Below are 20476 nucleotides of genomic sequence, written 5' to 3' on the forward strand. Positions count from 1 at the left end.
TTGGGTAGAAAACATAAATCTAGTAGAATCCCTCTTTGTTGTAGTTCAGGCAAATTTAGACTATCCCCGATACCCACTGATAGTTATATTCGTCCCTGTGATATCCACTGTTACCAAAGTGCAACAATTCTCAAAAATTTTCGCTGCTTAATGTAAGAATTGTAAGACGGTAATCAAGCAATTGACCATACTCCAAAATTGGTTTCACAAGAGAACAATACTCTAAAAGTAAGCATAGACAACAAGAAAGAAAGAAAATGTGCTATATTACGTAAGACAACAAAATCTTGTGTACAAGCATCCTAAAAACTAAAAAATTCCAAATTCACTTTAAATTTCAAATTTCAAACAAACATAACATCTAAAACACTTTACCATAAAATTTACACACATTACCAAAATTAATTATAACAAAACAGATTGAGAAAAAAAAGCATCTTTTTGATAAATTTGATTAAAAAATAAGTAAAGCTGTCAATAAAACAGAATGTAGAGGAAGTAAATTAAATTATTTAATAGGAAACAAAACTAAAACACTAAAATGATGTCAGAGCACAGGTCAAAAGGTATCATTAAAAAAATCGTCAAGGCTGTAATATGCCATGGATAATAAAAGTGATTTTAATTTCTTTTTGAATTTCTTAACTTCTAAAATTTGTCTGATACATAGAGGAACATGGTTGTAAATTTTTTTGGTAAGGTATATAAGTGAGTTTTTGGTGGGGGAGGATGTAGGGATTGGTAAGGGTAAATCGTTAACCTGGCGAGTCATATGACCAGTGTTAAAGGGAGGTTTAGGACATTTATGAATAAGAGTAGCTGTTTCTAAGATAAAAAGAGTTAGGATTTTTTGAGATATAAAGAGAGGTTTACAAGAATTTTTTAACCCAGCGGAACATAGGTATCTAACTGCCTTTTTTTGAATCACAAAAATTATGTTTAATAATCCCTTGTTGCTTAAACCCCAAAAAGGCAAGCCATAACGAAGATGGGACTCGATAAGAGAAAAGTACACTGAACGTGCAACTACCGCTCCCAGCTCATGCCCCGCCATTTTTACTGCAAAGCATCCAGAGGATAATTTTGATGCAAGATTTAGGATATGATCTTCGAAGCGAACATCAATGGTAATACCAAGGAACTTACAGCTTTCTTTGTTTTGCAAGGTGAGTTTTCACTAAACATAAGGCCCTGAATGTCACACTTAAATCCCATAATAAAGGCTTTGCTCACATTAAATACAAGCCTGTTTGCAGCACACCACTCCGATAAAATCTTAAGATCCTTAAAAACCTGGGCTCTAACACTATCAGAATCTCTATGATTCCATAAAATGGTGGTATCATCAGCAAACTGAACCACTTTGCCCTGCAGTTTTAATGAACCCAAATCATTTACATAGAGCAAAAATAATAGTGGTCCTAACACGGAACCCTGAGGTACTCCAGTTTTAAGGGATCTGGAATCAGATAAACATCCAGATACTGTAACTCTTTGGGTACGATTAGACAGATAGGATTCCAGCCATTGCAGTGCCACACCTCTAAAGCCATAATTATTGAGCTTAGACGGCAGTATTCCATGATCTACACAATCAAATGCCTTGGATAAATCACAAAACACTGCCGCCGCGGACTCTCCAGAATTTAAGGACACATAAACACTCTCCAAAAAGTCGAAAACAGCGTCATGAGTCCATTTTCCCGTTTGAAATCCAAACTGATTTGCAGATAAAATGCAATTATGTTGCAAAAAAGACAAAATTCTGATTTTTGCAAGTTTTTCAACTATCTTGAAGAAGGTAGATAATATAGAAATTGGACGGAAATTACAAGGCTCACTCAAATCTTCACCCTTATAAAGAGGGATAACCACTGCCTCTTTCAAACATGCTGGAAAGATGCCATTATGAAAGGAATTGTTTATGGCAGAAGCTAAGGCTTTCAATGCTAAGTCAGGCAAAAGGAGTAGTAATTTTGTTGATATCCTATCAGCTTCAGCTGATTTATGGTTTTTTAAGCCTTTAATTGCATCTCTAACGTCAGTAAGGCTAACAGGATAAAAGAAAAAAAGAATTTTGAACTGACACTTATTAAATATAATGCAAAGGATCAATATTAGTATTCACATCCTTGAGCAATAAATGAGGAATATTACAGTAATAATCATTTAAATTATTTGGTCTTACTTCTGGTTCTGAAACTTTCTTGTGAGAATGCCTGAAGTCATTTATAATTGACCAACATTCTCTCTGCCTATTTGAGGCACACTAAGCGGTCACTATAATATTTAACCTTTGCTGCTTTTATCGTCTTTCTGTATAAACTACGATATTTCTGATGATAAAGAATAATGTTTGCATTAGTTGTATACTTGCACAACTTAGCCAAAAAACGGAGGTTTTTAGCTGAAGTTCTGAGGCCTGCTGTGACCCATGGTTTTCTATTTTTCATTTTAAGTCTCTTTTTAGGAAAACACTGATTGATCTTGTCACATAGCACATGAAATAACAAAGTAAACGGGTCAGGAGCCATTTCAACTGCATTCCAATTAACCAAAGCTGTAGTAGAAGAAAAAACATTGAAATTTGCTCTGCTGAAAATTCTTCCTATATAATGAGATGAAGGAAAGGAAATACAGTGTTGTACACAAGTTAACACATGACGTCGGAATGAAACCAAACACCTTCATCGCCCTATAGAATAGTTTTGAGTCTTTAAATATTTGAACTTTTGAATTTTTTTGAATATAAGAATTTTGAATAGAAGGATTTTAGGATTTTAGGAATTTATCAATCTTTAAATTGCCTCAGTTTCTCACTTTTTTGAATTTTTTTTCTCAAATTTATATTAATTTAATTTTTGAATTTTTCTGATTTGATGATTAAGATTTGGATTAGAATTTTGATATTTTCAATTTGTACATTTTTCTGTCTTCTATTTTCTAAAATTTTGACTCTGAATTTTTGTTTTATTTTTTACTGTTTGACTTTAAATTTCTAAATTTGAATTTTTAAATTGTTGAATTTTTGACTTGACTTTCGACGTCACTACGACTTGGATTTGACTTGACCTCACGTGGGCGTGACCCTCGGCCTGACTTGGCCTTCCACGTGACCTTAACATGATCTTGGATGCGTCCTTTTGCAATTTGAATTTTTAAATTGTTGATTTTTTTAATAGTGAAATTTTGTTGAATTTCAAAATTTTCGACTTTGAAATTTAGATTTTTTAAAATATTTGTGTTTTCGAATTTCTAAAATGTTTACTCTGAAATGTTGAATTTTTGTTATGTTTTTAAATGTTTAAATTGTTGATTTTTTTAAATATTTAATTTTTGTTGAATTTTTGAATATGAATGTTTTAATTGTGAAATTTTGAATTTCTATTTGTTACATGATTGATGTGATTCTCAAATGATAATTTTGAGTCCATCAAGTCCATCAATCAATCTTTTGCTTTAGGGCTAATTGTAAGATTATTTATTAAGTAAATAGGATTTATAGGTTTTCTTTGCCTTGAATAATAATAATAATAATGTATTTATTTAGCTTGAGCTACAAAGGTAATACATAATATATAGATAATACGATTATAATACATATTTAAAAAAACTTAAAAATTTAAATCAATAAAAATTAAAAAATTGCAAATAATTTGAAAAAAAAGTTGAAAAAAAAGTGTGTGCTTATACAAAATGGCATACATATACAAAAAATACAAAAAGTCTCACATACAGAAAATTTATAAATAAAATTTAATATAAATAAAATTTAAATAAGTAACTTTATAGCACAGTCTAACATTGAAGTTAAGTTGTATAAGTTGAAATCTATATACTTTGTTTATAGCATTTATTAATATTATGGGACATTCTGTTTTAATCACGCCAATTAAAAAAAATTATTGGTCCTACTTCTAGAGAGTTTCACATCATCCAAAAACACTGCAATTTTTTAATTTTTTCACCAAATCAATCATAAAAAAAGAAAACAGGTCCAGTATGGAAGCCTTAGGGTATCCCTAACGGCATATAGCTACATATATCAACTTGGTAAAAACTAGGATGATGGAATTTCTGAAACGGCATAATGTTCTTAACTGTTAGCAATTTGGATTCCGGACGAAACTGGGTACATCTGATGCTATTTTCAATTTTTTGGAGAGTCTGTACATGGGGTTGACTTATCTATAGGGTGTGACTTATCTAAGGCGTTTGACTGTGTAAATCACAGAATACTGCTGCAGAAGCTAGAGACCTATGGATTCAGAAGAGTTGCTCTCGACTGGTTTCGTTCTTACCTATCTGGAAGAAAAGTTCATTTGTACACAAAGGGTATTCTTTGACAATGATATGTCATCCTTTGATATGGATGCGGGTGTACCCCAGGGTTCTGTTCTTGGACCATTATTGTTCCTGCTATATGTCAATGATATCTCTCAAATTCCAATTAGGAGCAAATTTACTATCTTTGCGGATTACACAACATTACTTTGGCATGACATTGACACCAACAGGTTAAAGAATATCGTTGATGAAGATTTAATTCTTGTAAAGCCATGGTGTGAATCTAATAAATTAACTTTTAATATTTCTAAAACTAATATTTTAACTTTTAAATGTAACTTTGCAAAATGAAACAATAAGTCCTTCTGAAACATGCAAATTTTTGAGCCTGACGATTGATAAGCAATTAAAATTTGAAAATCATATCTCCTCTTTAATAGGGAAGTTATCATCCAACTGTTATGCTATTAGAGTAATAGCACATTCTCTGGGACTTGATGTGGCTAAAATTGCTTACCATGCTCTTATTGAGTCTCATCTGAGATATGGTATTGTGTTTTGGGGTGTGTGCTCTCAGTATTTGTTCAGCTCTCTATTTATTTTGCAAAAAAGAGCCATACGCTACATGTGTGCAGCTCCCTTTCGTAGCCCCTGTAGGCCATTATTTTTAAAATACTCTGTCCTGACATTGCCTACTGTTTGTCTTATCCACAAAAAATATCGCCATCAGCTTGGCCCCCCTCCTCGGGTTACAATCTCCGAACAACCTTCTCTTTACCTCTGCCTATCCCAAAAAGTGAGCAGATTTAGTTCTCTTTTGTGTACGGGGGCAGAAGGCTTTTTAACCACGTACCCCTTTATATGAGGCTAATAAATTGTGATAAACGTTTTAGGAAAAATATAAAAAAAATTTTGGTTGCTAAAGCATTTTATTCTCTAGACGAGTTTTTAAATACAATTTTTTGACAGTGAAGAGTTTTGCGCAGCGTAATGTGACTTCTTACTACCTTTTCTTTGGGTGTGTTCTATATTCTATGTATGTAAGAATTGTTAAAATTTTTATATTTTTGTAAAAGATTATGTTGTCAACTATCTTTAAGGCCTTATATAATGCTTTGTTAACAACAGATGATGTTACATAACAATAAAGCTATTATTGACTTTGACTTACTTCATCAAATAATAAACCTGCAAGATTGACCAACTTCTATTCTCCCTCCAACAAACAACTGTGATATCCAATGAAGAAGAAGACCTGTAATACCTAAAACCTTCAGTTTCCCTAAACTTTTTAAGGTTCACATACTAAATCAAGTTGACCTCACCAGATCTGCCCTCGGTAAATCCAAATTGTTCCAGATTAAAAACAGTTCTAAAACTCCATCTTAATCTCCTGTTAACAAGACAAGTAGTTTTCAGTAATTTTAGTAACTCTGATGGGTTACATACAGCTGGATAGTTGGTCATAATATCACTTCTATTCCCAGATTAAAAAATCACTTTTAAAAAACCTTTTTTTCATGAGAAAGCAACTTGAATTAAAAGTAATCTATATTGGTCTTGTAATTGTACACAAGCATTATTTTAGAAAAAATACTGGGACTTTATATGGTCGAGACTACATCCTATTCTTAGAGGAAGCAATCACATAATATACCTCTGCTATCAACAAAGATACAATACTCAATCTACTTTTGAATTTTCAAAATTAAAAAAAGGCATAATGTCGAAATGTTTAACTGCATGAAAAGCACTCAGCAAACATGTTTGATACGCATTTGTGTATTAACCTAAAGTTTTATACACACATAGTTTACAGGTCAGTGAAATCCATAATTTACTCTGTATAGTCTTCTTATTGTTTTTGTTGTCTTACTTCCTATAATTTTAAGCTTTTGATTTTTTGTAATTGCAGCAATCTTTCCACATACAGGTGTTTTTAGTCACCTAGGTGTTATGTTGCAATACTCTTTTTTGTTAACTTTTCTTTGTATTTTTTTGTATTTTTTTTGTATTTGTTTCCTAGAAGAAACTTCTTCTAGAAAATATATTTATTTCACAATATATCAGTTATTACAATAGAATGATATTATTTAATTATTTCAAAAATTAAACTATAGCTATATCTAATACAAGTCTTAGTACTCAACACCTAGATGTAAAAACATCTGTATGTGCGCAGTAAAGTTTTCTAATAATTTATTACATTTATTTGTAATATTATTCTACACCGTGAAAACCAAAACAAAAACAATTCTACTATAACAATTTGCATATACAATCAAAAGATTAATAATGTTAACATCATAGATCTCTTAAATCTACCCAAATAGACATAAAATCACAATAACTAGTTCAAAATCCTTACAAATTGATGGTGATTTTCAAAGATTACATTCTTTGTTAGTAATTTAAATCTTTTCATTCTAGAACATATTTTTACCTCTCTTGGTAATAAGTTATAAAGTTTTGGGCCAAAGTAGTTTATATACCTCAGATTAAGATTATTTAAACTTGTCGGAATTTTTATGTGTTCGTGATATCTAGCTCTTGTTTCATAGGAATGATCTATCAAAATCTTTAAGTTAGGTTGAGTGTGTATATAGGAACATGTTGTAAGTATATATAACGATCTAATATCTAGAATATCTTTATTAAAAAGCAAATTAGAAGGATATAAACGGTTTTTCTTAACAATTATTTTTAAAATGTACTTCTGTATTATATTTAACTTATATAAGCTGTTATTATAAAGTCCTCCCCACACCAGTATTCCGTATTTTAAAATTGACTCTACAAATGCTTTATAAATGATAGTGAGTGTTTTTTTATTCAAAAATTCTCTTAGCAAGTAAAATTTATGAACAAGTTTTCGGATTTTGTTGGAGACATAATCAATATGTGTTTTCCACTTTAAATTTTTGTCGATTATAATACCGAGATATTTTGTAGATGAGGTCTCCTTAATGCAATCATCATTAAATAAAATCGAGGTATACTCAGGTCTATTTACATTAGTCAAAGAAAAAGCTATGTAATTAGTTTTTGTTAAATTCAAAGTTAGTTTAGAAGTTTCTAGCCAGTTTTTTATTTCTACCAATATGTTCATGGATTTGTCCCTTATGCTTTCCCAAGAATCTCCCGAAACAACAATTGCCGTGTCATCAGCATAAGATACTGTTAACCCATCAATCTGTAATTTTAAAAGGGAGTTTTAATATGTTATAAATAATATCGGGCCTAAGACCGTTCCTTGAGGAATGCCAATTTTTATTTTTCGTTTTTCACTCAACACATTATTTAGCCTTACCATCTGATACCGCTCCGACAGATAACTAGAGAAGAGCTGAAGGGCTCTTCCCCTTATTCCATATCTTTCAAGTACATTGAGAAGATCCCTATGAGGGACGGTATCAAATGCTTTGGCAAGATCCAAAAATACCGCTAAACACCTTTTATTTGAGTTTAAATTATTTACAACCTCAGTTATTAACCTATGCATCGCATCTTCTGTACTACATGCCTCAACAAATCCAAATTGGTTTGTGGATAAAACATTGTTTAGTTTAAAAAAGTTTGTTATTCTATGTTTTATGCATTTTTCACAAATTTTTGAAAAGTTACTAATGAGGCTGACAGGTCGATAATTATTTATTAAGGTTTTGGTACCTTTTTTGTGAATGGGAGTTACAATTGTAATTTTAAATTGTGAAGGTATTTCACCTGTTTCTAAAATTAAATTTAGTATATGTAAAAGTGGGTTTATAATTTCTAAATGGGTCTTTTTTATAAGATCGGCCCTTATACCATCATGTCCAGGGGAGCTATTCGTTTTTAGTTCTGAGATGTATTTTATTAGTTCATTTTTTGTTATTGGGATTAGGTAAACGGAGTTTGTTATTGGAGGCTCCAATTGTTGAACATATTGTGGTGGTGGAATTGCTTTTTCCATTTCAACCCCTATATTAATGTAGTACTCATTACAATAATTAGATGCCTCAAGTGGACTACTGAAATTTGCATTATTTTTATTCTTTATATTTAGAAAAGTGTCTTTGTTATTCCAATTTTCATAAGTGGCATCTTTGATTATTTCGTAAAGTTTTTTCATGTTATTTTTGTTAATTTCTATTTGATTTTTGTAATATTGATTTTTTTGTTTATGTATAAGTTTGTTTAAATTATTTCTGTAGTCTTTATATGTTTTTTCTAGAATGGGACAATAATTTTTTGATAATTTTTTCTTCATTTTATCCCTTGTTCTGATTGAGGTAATAATACCATTAGTAATCCATGCTTTAATTTTTTTGTATTTTGGATTTTTTAGAATGTAAGTTTTTGTTGCATCTGCTAACAACTGTTGGTATTTTTCTAAAAAAATGTTTGTAGCAATTTCAGAGTTATTTTCATTTAATACAATTGACCAATCAAAATTCTGTAGAAGCTGTTTAAATTTAGAGATATCAATTTTACTTCTTTTTTTCTGTGTTGATGTTAAATTTTCCTTTGGTTCTTTTTGGCTTATATGAAGCATTATTGGGCTATGATCTGTGATGTCCTCTTCTATAATATAAGATTCAAAACATAATATATTGGACTTTAATTTTTGATTTATAAACAAATGATCAAGGCAACTTTTTGAAATATTTCTTGTTACTGAATTAATGTATGACTGAAAACCAAGAGCATTTATCATAGCATGATAACTTGCTACTTGGTTATCATCTTTTTCTAATAAATTTATATTAATGTCTCCCACAAAAATCTCTATGTTCGAAAATTTTATTGTTTCCAGAAAACAATGTAAATCACTTATAAAATTAGACTTAGGAATAGGGGGTGGTTTATATGTTGCTGTTAGGCCAATAGAATAACCATTTATTTCAAAATTTATTCGTCTTACTGTTGCCATAGAATTCGGCAATAGAGTAAAAGAAAACTCCACATTGAAATGTTCTTTGACAAGTATAACCACACCATCATTTTTATTGTAGTTTGCTTCATTATAAAAAACATTATACCCCGGAATGTTACAATGGTCTACTGTTGCGATTTGATAGGTTTCAGTTAGTACAATGACATCTATATTTTGCAATTTATAAGTTTCTAAAAAAGTAATTAGGTTGTCAATATTCTTATATAGGCTTCTAATATTAAAATGAATTAAACTTATTAAACATTTTTTATTTTTAAGACATTCTAACCTCTTTTCGTCCACCATTTCCCCTTGAATGTCACTTTCCATACTTAGTTCCTCTAAAATAGCATTATCTTATATATGTGTCAAATTAATATGGAAGTTATTATATCTTTGACATAATTATAATATTTGTGAATAGAAATGTATGTACAAAAAAATTATATGTGGAGCTACTGCAATCTTCAAAAAAAAATAAAATTGTAGAGATAAAGTTTTGATTTATGTATTTGTATATAAGAGTGAAAAGTATTGTTCATATATTGTTATCAAGGTAGATACATATTATACATTATACATTTTATTGCAGTTATGCCAACAAGAAATCTTGGATAATAAAGATTATTGACTTGACTTGATTAAAGACATTTCAACAGCAAACAAAATGCCTTTAACTGCTTAAGAGAGAATGATAGAAATCATAGTGCTTAATGGCTAATGAAACATTTTATTACAGCAGACTTCTGCTGCTTCTTCCAGGATCTTAAAATGGTTCCTAGCAACACTCTCTATCTAACTACTAAAGAAGCATGATGGTTTTACTATTGAAAACCTAAAAAATATTGTCAGTAGGGAATGAACAATCAACAATATTGCTAGCAAATTTTTTTCATATATATATATTGCTGGTTTGAAGTCTGTGTCTGTTGGTTTATTTAGTATTATGTCTTTAATTTTTATCTTTATATTACTTAGTTATAGCTATTTCACTTTTAAACTTTTTCACTATCCCAACAACATCCCTTATACCTTTAAGGTCATATTTAGTCTTACCTGAGCAATGGCCTGTTTCCAGGTCTCCTTTAACTTTTCATACTCGCTGGCCTTTTTCTTGATGTAATCCATCCTATCCCGGCCAGTCATGCCACCCGGATACACATTTAGTAAATGTTTCCATACCACTTTCCTAAAAAAAAATCCACATAAGTTTCCCATCAACTGGGAGTAAATTGAAGAAAATGTCAGTATTTAGCTTTACATATTAAGACATTTTCCATAAATTTGACTCAATCATTCCATGTCATTCCAATTACTAAAAAATTACCTTAAACTGGGCTCAATCCCACCATAATAAATAACAGATCTCAATTCCTTGGCATAAACAATTTGACCTACAGCGTCACAAAATCTCCGGAATTCGGCATCACTGAGAGGAGGTCTGGGGGGCTGCACTGTGGCATTACTATCTTCCCCAAAAGTCAAGGCTTTTTGTACCATATTCAAAGTCCTACCCACCTTCAGAAAAGTAACAAATAAATTGCCTGAAATACAGTAAAATGATTTTATCACACCTGATTAAACATGCCATGAAACCTGGAAGAAGCAGGCTTGGCCTCTTGACTAACTGGAGTCCTTATTTGAGCGATAATAGAAATATTCTGTTTCTGTTCCCAATCTTCAATTTGTTCTTCGAAAGGTTTTAGATCGACCCTTAGACAGAGACATGGTTCTTGGTTTACTGCCGCTGATGTATTGTAGGCCCTAGATTGCATTGGATTCAATTAAAATCTAATTGTTTTATGAGGCAATAAAGCATAGCATGAACCTAAAACTCTTACTTTAAAAAAGCAGCATCTAAGTCCCAATCTGATATCAGTCTCATATAAACTTCCTGTCCGGTAATGTCATAGGCCCGATAACAAATGGCAAAGTCGCCTTTTAAATCAAAAGCCTTGGCAAGGATGCTTTGGAGGACCTCAAAGGATGTTATTTGAGGGTCCACGCTGAATTTTCTGATCTCTGCTGGTTGGTTTCCTTCACATTTCTAAACGAAAGGGTAAAATTAGTTTAAAACTACCAGCTTAGGGATAAATAAAATATTATTGATTATTATTGTTCTTAACATATGGAACTTTATACTGACTTTAACTTTGACTCTAACAGCCTCGCGGCTGTACCCGAACACCCCAGACATGCTTAAATAATTTATCCTTCGCTCCTTTACGGCAAAATCGATTTTTAACGCCAGTTTATAGGATTTCACGTGTCGAGGAAAGGCGACCGGGCGTATCGCCGCCTCATCCTGGAATAATTTGCAGTCTGATAACACTCTTTCATTTAACAGTAATGAGTTTCGTCAAATGGAACCGACTTTTTACATATTTACATTTATTTAAACAGAGGAAAGGAAAATGTTATTTTTTTTTAATTAAATACTTCTGACAGGTGACAGATATGTTATTGAAACAGCTGATTTTTGACACTTGACAAGAGTGTCAGATCGCCATGGAAATAAAACGAGCGTAGTTGCCGTCTTAAATTGGATGCTTAGACAACCCACTACGCGGCCATGTGCAAATTTATTTTATGCTTGTAAATAATGAAGTAGTCCGTGATCTTTAGAAATGTTCGGCAACTGGTTTGTCCCAACTGTTAAAATGAAGGATATTAAATATTGATGACAGATATGTCAATAAAAGAGATGACTTTTCATATTTGACAGGAGTGACAGGAGGATCATCATAGGGATCAAAAGGAGCGCCTAAAGAGTCTATCAAGCCAGTGTTGCCACATCAATCCGACCCTGTAAGTTTGTTTTAAGTTTTTCATAAATTAAGACAAAATTATTTAATTACTTGCGATAATTAAATAATTTTATTCAATAAATAGCATCCAGAGTTCTTCAAGGAATGATCCACGATAAGTTGAATTTGATACAGAAATGGCAACGTTGGCTATAATAAAATACTTCGGACAGATATGTCAATAAAAAGCTGATCTTTGACACTTGACGAGAGTGACAGTGTATGCTTAAGCATCTTCCCAGTTTTCCAGCATCACGCTTAAGGAGAGAATAAGAAATATTTCAATTTTAATAATCCTTAGCTCCAGAAACGTTTCTTTCTATTTAAATAAGTTATTAGACACCTATAGACACCCTTAGAACACCTATTTGGCAACACCGTATTCACTGTCATAACTGTCAAAATTTTGAAGGTTAATGTCACAAAATATCCTCCCCCAAGCCAAGGGGGATATTTTATGGTTAATGTTTTGTCTACACTCTACTGCTATAATAATCTCCCCATAAGACCTTAGATTTTATTTAATTAGAAGATGATCTTTTCGACATAATGGTCTATCAAAGAAAGAAACAAGCACAAAATTTCACTACATCGGAAAAAGAAAAGGATTGTTACACTTATTGGGAAGTTTATAGAAGTGTAATGGGAGATAAAAAGACCGAATCTATGTAAGTAGCAGGATAAACCCAATTTCAATTATTCCTTGAACCATTGCTGATTCATTGGCATTCAAAGAAGAATACTGAGCACCGTCTCTATTCTATATTTATATTATTGATTCATATATTTGACTATGCTATAATAGTGCAATTCAATAATCATTCATGTGTTAAACTGCAACAAGTTGAATTTTTAGGTTATAATTTCTTCAAGTGCTGTGGCATTAATACAATAAACCCAAGTGCCGACTACCCTCTCTTCCGGTCGTTCAAGATAAACTGCGTACAAACGACAGTAAAAGCAAAAACATTCATGACAATTGAACCCAGGACAGATAAATTAATTATTACTCCATTTCCGCCTTTGATCACTGGGCAGCGAGCCTCCGCTTGGGTGCTTAATAATATTAATTGCTGTTTACAAAACGTGTCTTGCTGATTTTCATCATTGAAAGATAATTGGGATAATAGTTTAGTACATGCACTGGTAATCTTGTTTCCTTCGGATTCCAGTCGATGGCCTGCGGTTAAGTATAACAGCACTTGACCCTAAAAAAAAGAATACTAAGTAAACCTGATCACTAATCAAGCAGATTCACTTACGAACATAGAAATAATCCAACAAATGTTATAAAAGATATTACAAATCCAGGCTTCAAATGGCAATTGCGGTGAAATATCAAATTTGGAGGAGGATATTTGCATTATGTCAGCATTAATGAATAAAATCACCGCTCGTATTATATTCGCGATCACTCCGATTAATGAAACGAACGCTATTGACGCAACACATTCATTAAATTCTTCAGTGATATGACACAAGTCGTTGTGTTTTTTCGAGAGCTTTTTTAGGCACTCATAGTTTGCAGGCTTGAATAAGTAAATTGTCCTGATTTTTGGCCACTGTGGCTTCTGGGCATTCAAATTGGCCACCGTAAACAGATCTACACCGTCCTAAAATTGTAATACAAAGGTTAAATGGGACAGGTGGACTCGACTGTCCTACTTACGATAACAGAATTGACTTTACGTAAACCAGCAAAGGACCGATCGAATTCCTCATTTAAGTCGGCAAACATGTCCCTTAAACCGTTCACGAGCTCGATTTGGACCAGCAAGGTGAAATGTAGATAGACAAACTGTAGATCTTGCAACACGTAATACTGGTACATCTGCACGAACGTGCGAGGATTAAATGCGTAGAAGTTTCCTGTGAGGCCGAGGAAACCGATAGCGATTGGGATGTACGATGTTAAGCTGCAAAAAGAGACATTCATTAGTCCAAAGATTTAATAGGAAATTGTCCAGGATGTCGTAACAATGGTTTATTCCGTTTGTTGCACTGGTGTAGAAGAGATGTTGAACAGGTAAGTCACTCGGCTTAGGGCATATTTCTTGAGTCTTATTAAGATTTATTACTCACATTTATGGCAACATTGGATCTCAGTCATTTGTCTTGGTGCTTAGGAAAAAAGGCTAAAATTTCATCTATTTCTTAGAATAAAAACAGTCCGGCTTATAGGAAGGAAAAACTGACCTCAACTGCCTGGAAAAAGCTCAAAATTTTGTCCATTTTGTGGAATATGAACAAAATGACGCTGAAGAATCTAAAGGAAGGAAAAACTGAGTTCAACTGCCTGGAAGAAGTTCAAAATTTCGTTGACTTTTTTAAATAAAACTAAAATTGCTCCGAAGAGCCTAAACGAAGGAAAAACTGACCTCAACTGCCTGGAAGAACTTCAAAATTTCATCAAATTTTTCTTCAGAGAATCTCGTTCGCACGTGTGTTTATCTTGCTTCCACATAAAGTTCGATATCTGCAGATATGGTGACTCAACACTTTTGAAATTTGGTCAGTTAGTCTATCAAGATCCACGGAAGCTTTTAGTTTAAAAAAGCCATTAACTACTGAAAAATTCTAACGATTCCAGAAACGAATGAAAACTTCCGATTATCACTAAACAAGTTGCGGATAACGTAACGAGAAAAATAGACGAACGTAATCAGCAGTTAAGCGCAAAAGTTCAGGAAGAGTTAGCCACTGTTTTAGAGGAGAATGTAAGTCCTATAGGTCTCTTAAGGTAGAATTGTTGAATTAGAACAAAGCTCTGGATTTGATCGTGTCAGTTTTTATGGTATATCGAAAAATACTAACAACAGCATCAAAGCTATTGTGCAACTCCAGCTTAATACCATTGATATCCTATAGAATGTTGATGGCAGGTTAAGACAAGATCTCCCAGAGCTGTTATTGTGAAGTTTGGAAATATCTGCCAATGGAATGAAGTATATTTTTCCAAGAAAAAATTTAAAAAATCGAAAATTATTATTGGTGAAGATTAAGTGAAGGAAACACTGGAACTAAGTTTAAAACCGATGGCAATAGGGTTTGTCTACAATCTGTTCCTTTGGGTTCTTTTAATAATAAAGTTATATAGTTGTGGTTTAATGCTGTTTAATAATACTAACGATACATAAAGCACCGAGGACGGTGAAGGTTAATTATATAATAATTTTATTACACTACTCTACCGAGACCGATGAGGCCACGTTACCCTGACTCCTTGGCGTAAGAATATTTAGGGTTGTCACAACTAGGTGACTAGGTTCTTGCAAGTTTAAAAAATGAAATTTGAAATAAAAACGAAATAAGTCTCAAGAGCCTAAAGGAAGCAAAAACTAACCTCAACTTTCTGGAAAGAGAATAAATAGGGGTAGATGGATAAGAAATAGATAAAATAATCTTTTATCTACTCCTTATCCATACAGGGTATTTTTTTTTATTTTTCAGGAATTTCCAAGACTTTTTTGTGATTTTCAGGCTATCGGATTCATGTCAAAACAAAACAGTAGACACTATAGTACAGAATACTGTAATTGATTGAATAGCCCAAGCAGCTTAGACCATAACTGTCTCCTGAAGGAATTCAAAAAGGAAGAAGAAGAAAAATGTGTTGTGTCCTTTCGATGTTGGTCACTCTGACAAATTTCAATTGTGCCAATTGTAGGGAAACTAAAGAACTCTGTTTACGAAAACAAAATAGAAAGTTACATTTAGTTAAGAATTTAGGATAGTTGCGTTAGATCTGACGTTTTTCTTGTACTTGTTTAAGATTTTTTTTTTTAAAGAAAGCAATCCTCACCTAAACTGAGACAAAGTTTCAATTGTATTCTAGTGAAACCCTATCGTTTGGTCTTAATTATACCCATTTCTAGTCTCTGACACATATGTTTTAATTTAGAATAATGGTTTAAAAACAATGTCCAATGAAAAAATAAATTTAGTTCGTGACAGATCACACGTCAGCGTCGTCAATTTCATTACCTTCATTTAAAGTATTTTTTGTTGGCAACACTGAAAATGTTCAGAGTGACCAACATCAAAAGGACACAACCGCTATAAAAATGGCGGCCACCAGTCAGCGGTCATTTTTGGTTATGGTTGCCATACCTATCAGCAGTCCAGGTATATTTATTAAGTTCGTGGTAACGATATTGTAAAAACCGTAATACCAGTTGATTCTTTGTCATTCCGGAATGACACAAGTGGCACACACGATGTCTCGAAGGTCAGCGAATCTTCCGGAATTATGGTCAGCCGAGTATATAAGGAACCGCGTTGACGCTGGAAGTGAGTCGTCAATTCCGTAAAGTAGAGTTCGTAATATTGGCGCGAGATTCAAATCAGACATTAATAGTTGTAAATAAATACGGAGAAAAAATTAATTATTTGACTCTTTTATATTGTTTTAATTCACACCTAACAAACGGGTAAAAAAAAGCTACATTAACAAAAGGGCAAATTATATTACATCAAATTGGTTAGACAGTGAGGCACTAAGTCAAATTAGTAAATATCCTAAAGGAGTTCATACTGTTCCCCAATTTAAAATTCCAAAGTTGCTGTCACTACAGGGTCAACAGGTCTAACTATTACAGATAAACACCGGGTATCCTTTCGAGAGGATATTGCTAGAGGTATATCAAACCTACTCCAACTAAACTAATTAATAATGACCGAGAGAAAGTGCCCAAGGGTGATTGAGTATTTAGAAATCTTGAGAGTTACAAAACACTATGTGAACCTTTAACATAAACCTTCCCAGCAACGCAGGTCACTTATTAATTATAACCCAAGCAAATTGGTTATTGACTTGTCAGTCACTACTCCTGTAGACCTCTCCTCTACAGAAAAGATCTACGAGAAAGCAACAAAAGCTGCTGAAAGTTGCCAAAGATTTGATAACGAAAAAGATCTCTTATCTTGGATTAAAGGGTATAAAATTCCGTTCGTGACTAACCCGTATCAATTAGATCTTAGAGGCTTGAAAAGTTCGCAAGCCTGGTAACCACTTCCTGCAGATCGGCCTTGTCTCTTATTTTTCCAGGAGAAATAGAAAAAAAAAATAATCAGGAGATTTATAAAAGGAACGGCACGATCCAGACCAAGCAAACCTAGGTGTGATGGAACATGGAATCCTAAAATCGTTTCAGATTACATCGAGGCAAAAAATCCCATCAATAAGTCTCTAGATCTAGAACCACTTAGAATGAAGGTTTTAATTTTTCTTACTCGAGTAACAGGACAGAGTTTACAAACTTTGTCACTAATAAAAGTTGAAAGTATATTTGTTGTTGATATTTGCCTGAAAAATTCCCGCGTCTAGAATGGAATTGAATAAAGAAATTTTATTTTCTTTTTCCATTTCCGTAGCGACATCTACATCCGTGATCTCTAAACATGAATGACACATCAGGCCGCCATCTGCCACAAGGAGTTATACATATAAACTACTGGGGTGCTATCCTATACATAGCTTGCGTACAACAAGTGAATATAATTGATTTATTCGGACGTAGTGCAAGAGCGTATAATTACAATCGAACGTCAGGTAAGTTCGTTCATGCTTCCAGGCATTCGGATCCACTTTACTTCTCTTTTAAGGCATATAAAATGATTTTTCACGTTTTCCAGACAGGCAGAGTCATTTTCCATGACTTCCATTCATCCATGATTCCGCAACCCGAGGGATTCATCAAATTTTCCTTGATTCTCTCTGAGCCTGAGTGGTTTCTTCCCAGTTTCACCCCCAGGGCTTGACGGTCTTTGCTGATTTTATCCTTTTATTATTAGGGATTTCTTCATACCCCATTTTAATTAGCCTTGAGTCATTATTCCTTAGAACATGTCCCAACCATATTAATCTGTTTGACTTTCTTTTCTTCCAGTCTGTGCGTCACACCATTTTCAAATTTGTATTCATCGTTTGATCGGTTTCAAAGGCTCTTTGCCATGCTCTTGTCAATCGACTGATCTGAATCTTGCTAGCGTCAACTAGTTTTTTTGGATTAATAAAATATAATTTGCTAATTAATAAATTGAAACCAACCCTAGCAAGTACATTGTTAGCAATATATCTGGAAAGAAGTATTATATATAAAAGCTTCAGATGCTTCCAGCCAAACACAACCTTTGTTGCTACAAGTTCGAGGATTTATACACCTTACCTCATTACTCACATTTTCGGTATCCACTTCTCAATCACTCGAAAAATCAGTGTCCATAAGTTCCTTTGACGTACTTAAGTCAATAATAAGATAACTTCCTGACAGAAGTAAATTTACTGAAACATTCAAGATCCTTACTAACCTAATGGCGCTTTTCTTCTTCTTGGATGCAAGGTATTCTACAAGTACCCTGATGGACTCCTTGCTTTTCTCATATTTCCATAAGGCCTGGACGGTCGATAGGTTGGCTAGCGTTAAAAACAGATAAGTGACGGAATCCATGAACGTTAAAACAGAAGCACCAGGAAAGTTGACTGGAATAAAAGAAAACACTTACGTTCTTATAATAGGGTAATAGTTGCTCCTTACATTTTAGGTTAAACCTTCCGTACACCGAGTACAAAAATCCTATCGTAAAGAACACAGTGAGGAGGAACATGTAGGCGACCCTGAACCATTTTTTAGAGAATAACGCGTAAAAGGTCGGTCCAATGGCCCCTGTGGCCAAAAGTTGCTTGATCTTAGATTTAGTGGGTGGTACCGAAAATGCTTGAGTCATGTTGCAAAGAGTTTCCTCACAAAACTCACCTTTATTGGTCTTAATTCGATAATGGGGGAAATTATCGTAATGGACCTGAATAATTGATTGATTAAGCAATTTGAGGGTGCATTTAATCAAGGTGAAAGCACATTAAAAGAATCAGGGGATCATTATACATCCATTAAGTCATATGTGATATTTGTTCACTTTTCAGGAAGTGGATTTGTAATTATCCAAGTTCCTGTGACTACTAATAGATGTACATATTTAGAAAATAAATGTGATTCATTTATTAGATTGCAATTGGTTCTTCAAGGGAAAAATTATACAGTGCACCGCTTCTTCGTAGACACAATTATACAATTGTGTCCCCCTTGTGTTTGGGGAAGACGCCACGGAGCAAATCTCCCCCGATCAGGCGGTTAGAGCTCCATTTTTAATAAATACAAGATTGGTGCGTGCTTCGGTAGAAATACCCGCCCAAATCATGACTGAACCGCCACGATATGAAATTTGTTCTGAAATAGTGCAGTCAGCATATCTTTCATTTCTACGTCTGTATACCCGCTCACGACCATCCGGCGTCCTTAAACAAACCCTGGATTCATATGTGAATAGTACGTTTGCCCACTGTTCTAGAGTCCACTCAAAATGCGATCTTGCAAACCTCTGTCGGTGTTGTCGATGCCGAGGAAGTAATTGTGAACATCTTGCTGGCGTTCGTGAATAAAGTCCAGCTTCTGCTAATCTTCTACGTATCGTTCTTTCACTTACACTTACTCCATGAAGTATTCGCAAGTCATTTTTTAGACACACAGCAGTAGATCTTCGACCTCTTAAAGAATTAATGGTGACAAAGTGATCATCAGCTGCAGTGGTCATTCTCCTTCTGCCAGAGCCTTGTCGTCTAGTAAAAATTCCCGTCTGTAAATACCTATTCCAGGCATCTCGAACTGTAGACCGCGGAAATCTCCAGAGTACGGCCGACATATCTTTTGCTACGGCCATCCTCTATTAACGCAACAATTCTACCCACGTCTGCTGGAGTTAATACCATATTGACACACAACAAATTATAATAGTGACACTGTCAAACTTTATGTCACATTAATTGCGTCCTTAGCCAACGTCGATAATTTTTAACCGAAAACTTGACATTAATTATCTAAAAATAAGCTTCAAATCAGCGTTTTAATAAAAAATTTGCAGCTCGCAGCAGAAATGAGATAATGGAATGAATCAAAAATCGAAATGTTTAGAATACATCAAAGATTACAAGGAACAGTGTGTAAACAGAATTATCCACCTTAATTTTCCTACAGGGTCTTTTGAAATTACGAGAAAAAACAACAGTTTGTTTTACTCCTGTATAATATAGCCTAATCGAAAAATGCTCCTTTACAAAATGATTTTAAAAAATCACAACAAATGTATCTATAAACTGATGGCAAAATCGTGAGAATCTGATAAAAAATAAAAAATTTATGAAACATCAAACTTGGCCAATATTTCAGGGTGGCGGAATTTTGTGCCGGCGAGTATATATTGACAAATTCAATATTTTGAGAGAAACAACATAAAACTATAATATGGGTTTTTGGTAAAAATTTACTCCTTCAATACCATCCATCAATATCTGTGATGTCTTATATGTATTAAAAAAGTAACTCGACTAATAAATTAAATTAAGTACAATGAAGTAAACAGAGTAAAAAATTAATAAGTGAAAAGTGAAGTATATTGAGTAGTAACTAAGAAA

The 20476-nt window shown here is 33.3% G+C and overlaps 2 protein-coding genes and 1 long non-coding RNA gene across 4 annotated transcripts in view; 1 reads left to right on the forward strand and 2 right to left on the reverse strand.

Annotated features, from left to right (window-relative positions):
• The window catches only part of LOC126738290 (TBC1 domain family member 25), a 57663-nt gene extending 45948 nt beyond the window's left edge, over positions 1-11715 (reverse strand). The window contains exons 1-5 of the mRNA XM_050443543.1: positions 11349-11715; positions 11044-11249; positions 10777-10966; positions 10530-10720; positions 10259-10391 (exon numbers count right to left, since the gene is read on the reverse strand). Coding sequence (XP_050299500.1) covers positions 10259-10391; positions 10530-10720; positions 10777-10966; positions 11044-11249; positions 11349-11399 — 771 coding nt within the window. The 5' untranslated portion in view covers positions 11400-11715. The remainder of the gene's footprint in view (positions 1-10258; positions 10392-10529; positions 10721-10776; positions 10967-11043; positions 11250-11348) is intronic.
• Positions 11716-12155: 440 nt separating this feature from the next.
• Positions 12156-16408, forward strand: LOC126739001 (uncharacterized). Of its 2 annotated transcripts, XR_007661518.1 has the most exons (3): positions 12393-12677; positions 12866-14035; positions 15490-16408. It is a non-coding gene; the product is annotated as an uncharacterized LOC126739001 (long non-coding RNA). The 2 variants fall into 2 exon arrangements; XR_007661517.1 differs by lacking the exon at positions 15490-16408 and having other exon boundaries at positions 12156-12677.
• On the reverse strand, positions 12759-19979 carry LOC126738999 (uncharacterized). Its single transcript, XM_050444523.1, has 5 exons — positions 18546-19979; positions 18319-18490; positions 13679-13925; positions 13272-13622; positions 12759-13217 (listed from the first exon to the last, which is right to left on the reverse strand). The coding sequence occupies exons 1-5, from the start codon at positions 18733-18735 to the stop codon at positions 12918-12920; spliced, it is 1260 nt and encodes a 419-aa protein (XP_050300480.1). The 5' UTR covers positions 18736-19979; the 3' UTR covers positions 12759-12917.
• Between the last annotated feature and the right edge of the window lie 497 nt (positions 19980-20476).

The sequence above is a fragment of the Anthonomus grandis genome, chromosome 7 (genome assembly GCF_022605725.1).
Source record: "Anthonomus grandis grandis chromosome 7, icAntGran1.3, whole genome shotgun sequence".
NCBI classification, from domain to species: Eukaryota; Metazoa; Arthropoda; class Insecta; order Coleoptera; family Curculionidae; genus Anthonomus; species Anthonomus grandis.

Bases quoted from the DNA above. Each gene is read 5' to 3' on its own strand.
- LOC126738999 (XM_050444523.1), bottom strand. From the start codon at position 18,735: ATGACTCAAGCATTTTCGGTACCACCCACTAAATCTAAGATCAAGCAA. The intron at 18,491-18,545 runs GTAAGGAGCAAC...CTTTTATTCCAG, and splicing joins CGGAAGGTTTAACCTAAAAT to TCAACTTTCCTGGTGCTTCT. The intron at 13,218-13,271 runs GTAAGTGAATCT...TCTTTTTTTTAG, and splicing joins GTTGGATTATTTCTATGTTC to GGTCAAGTGCTGTTATACTT.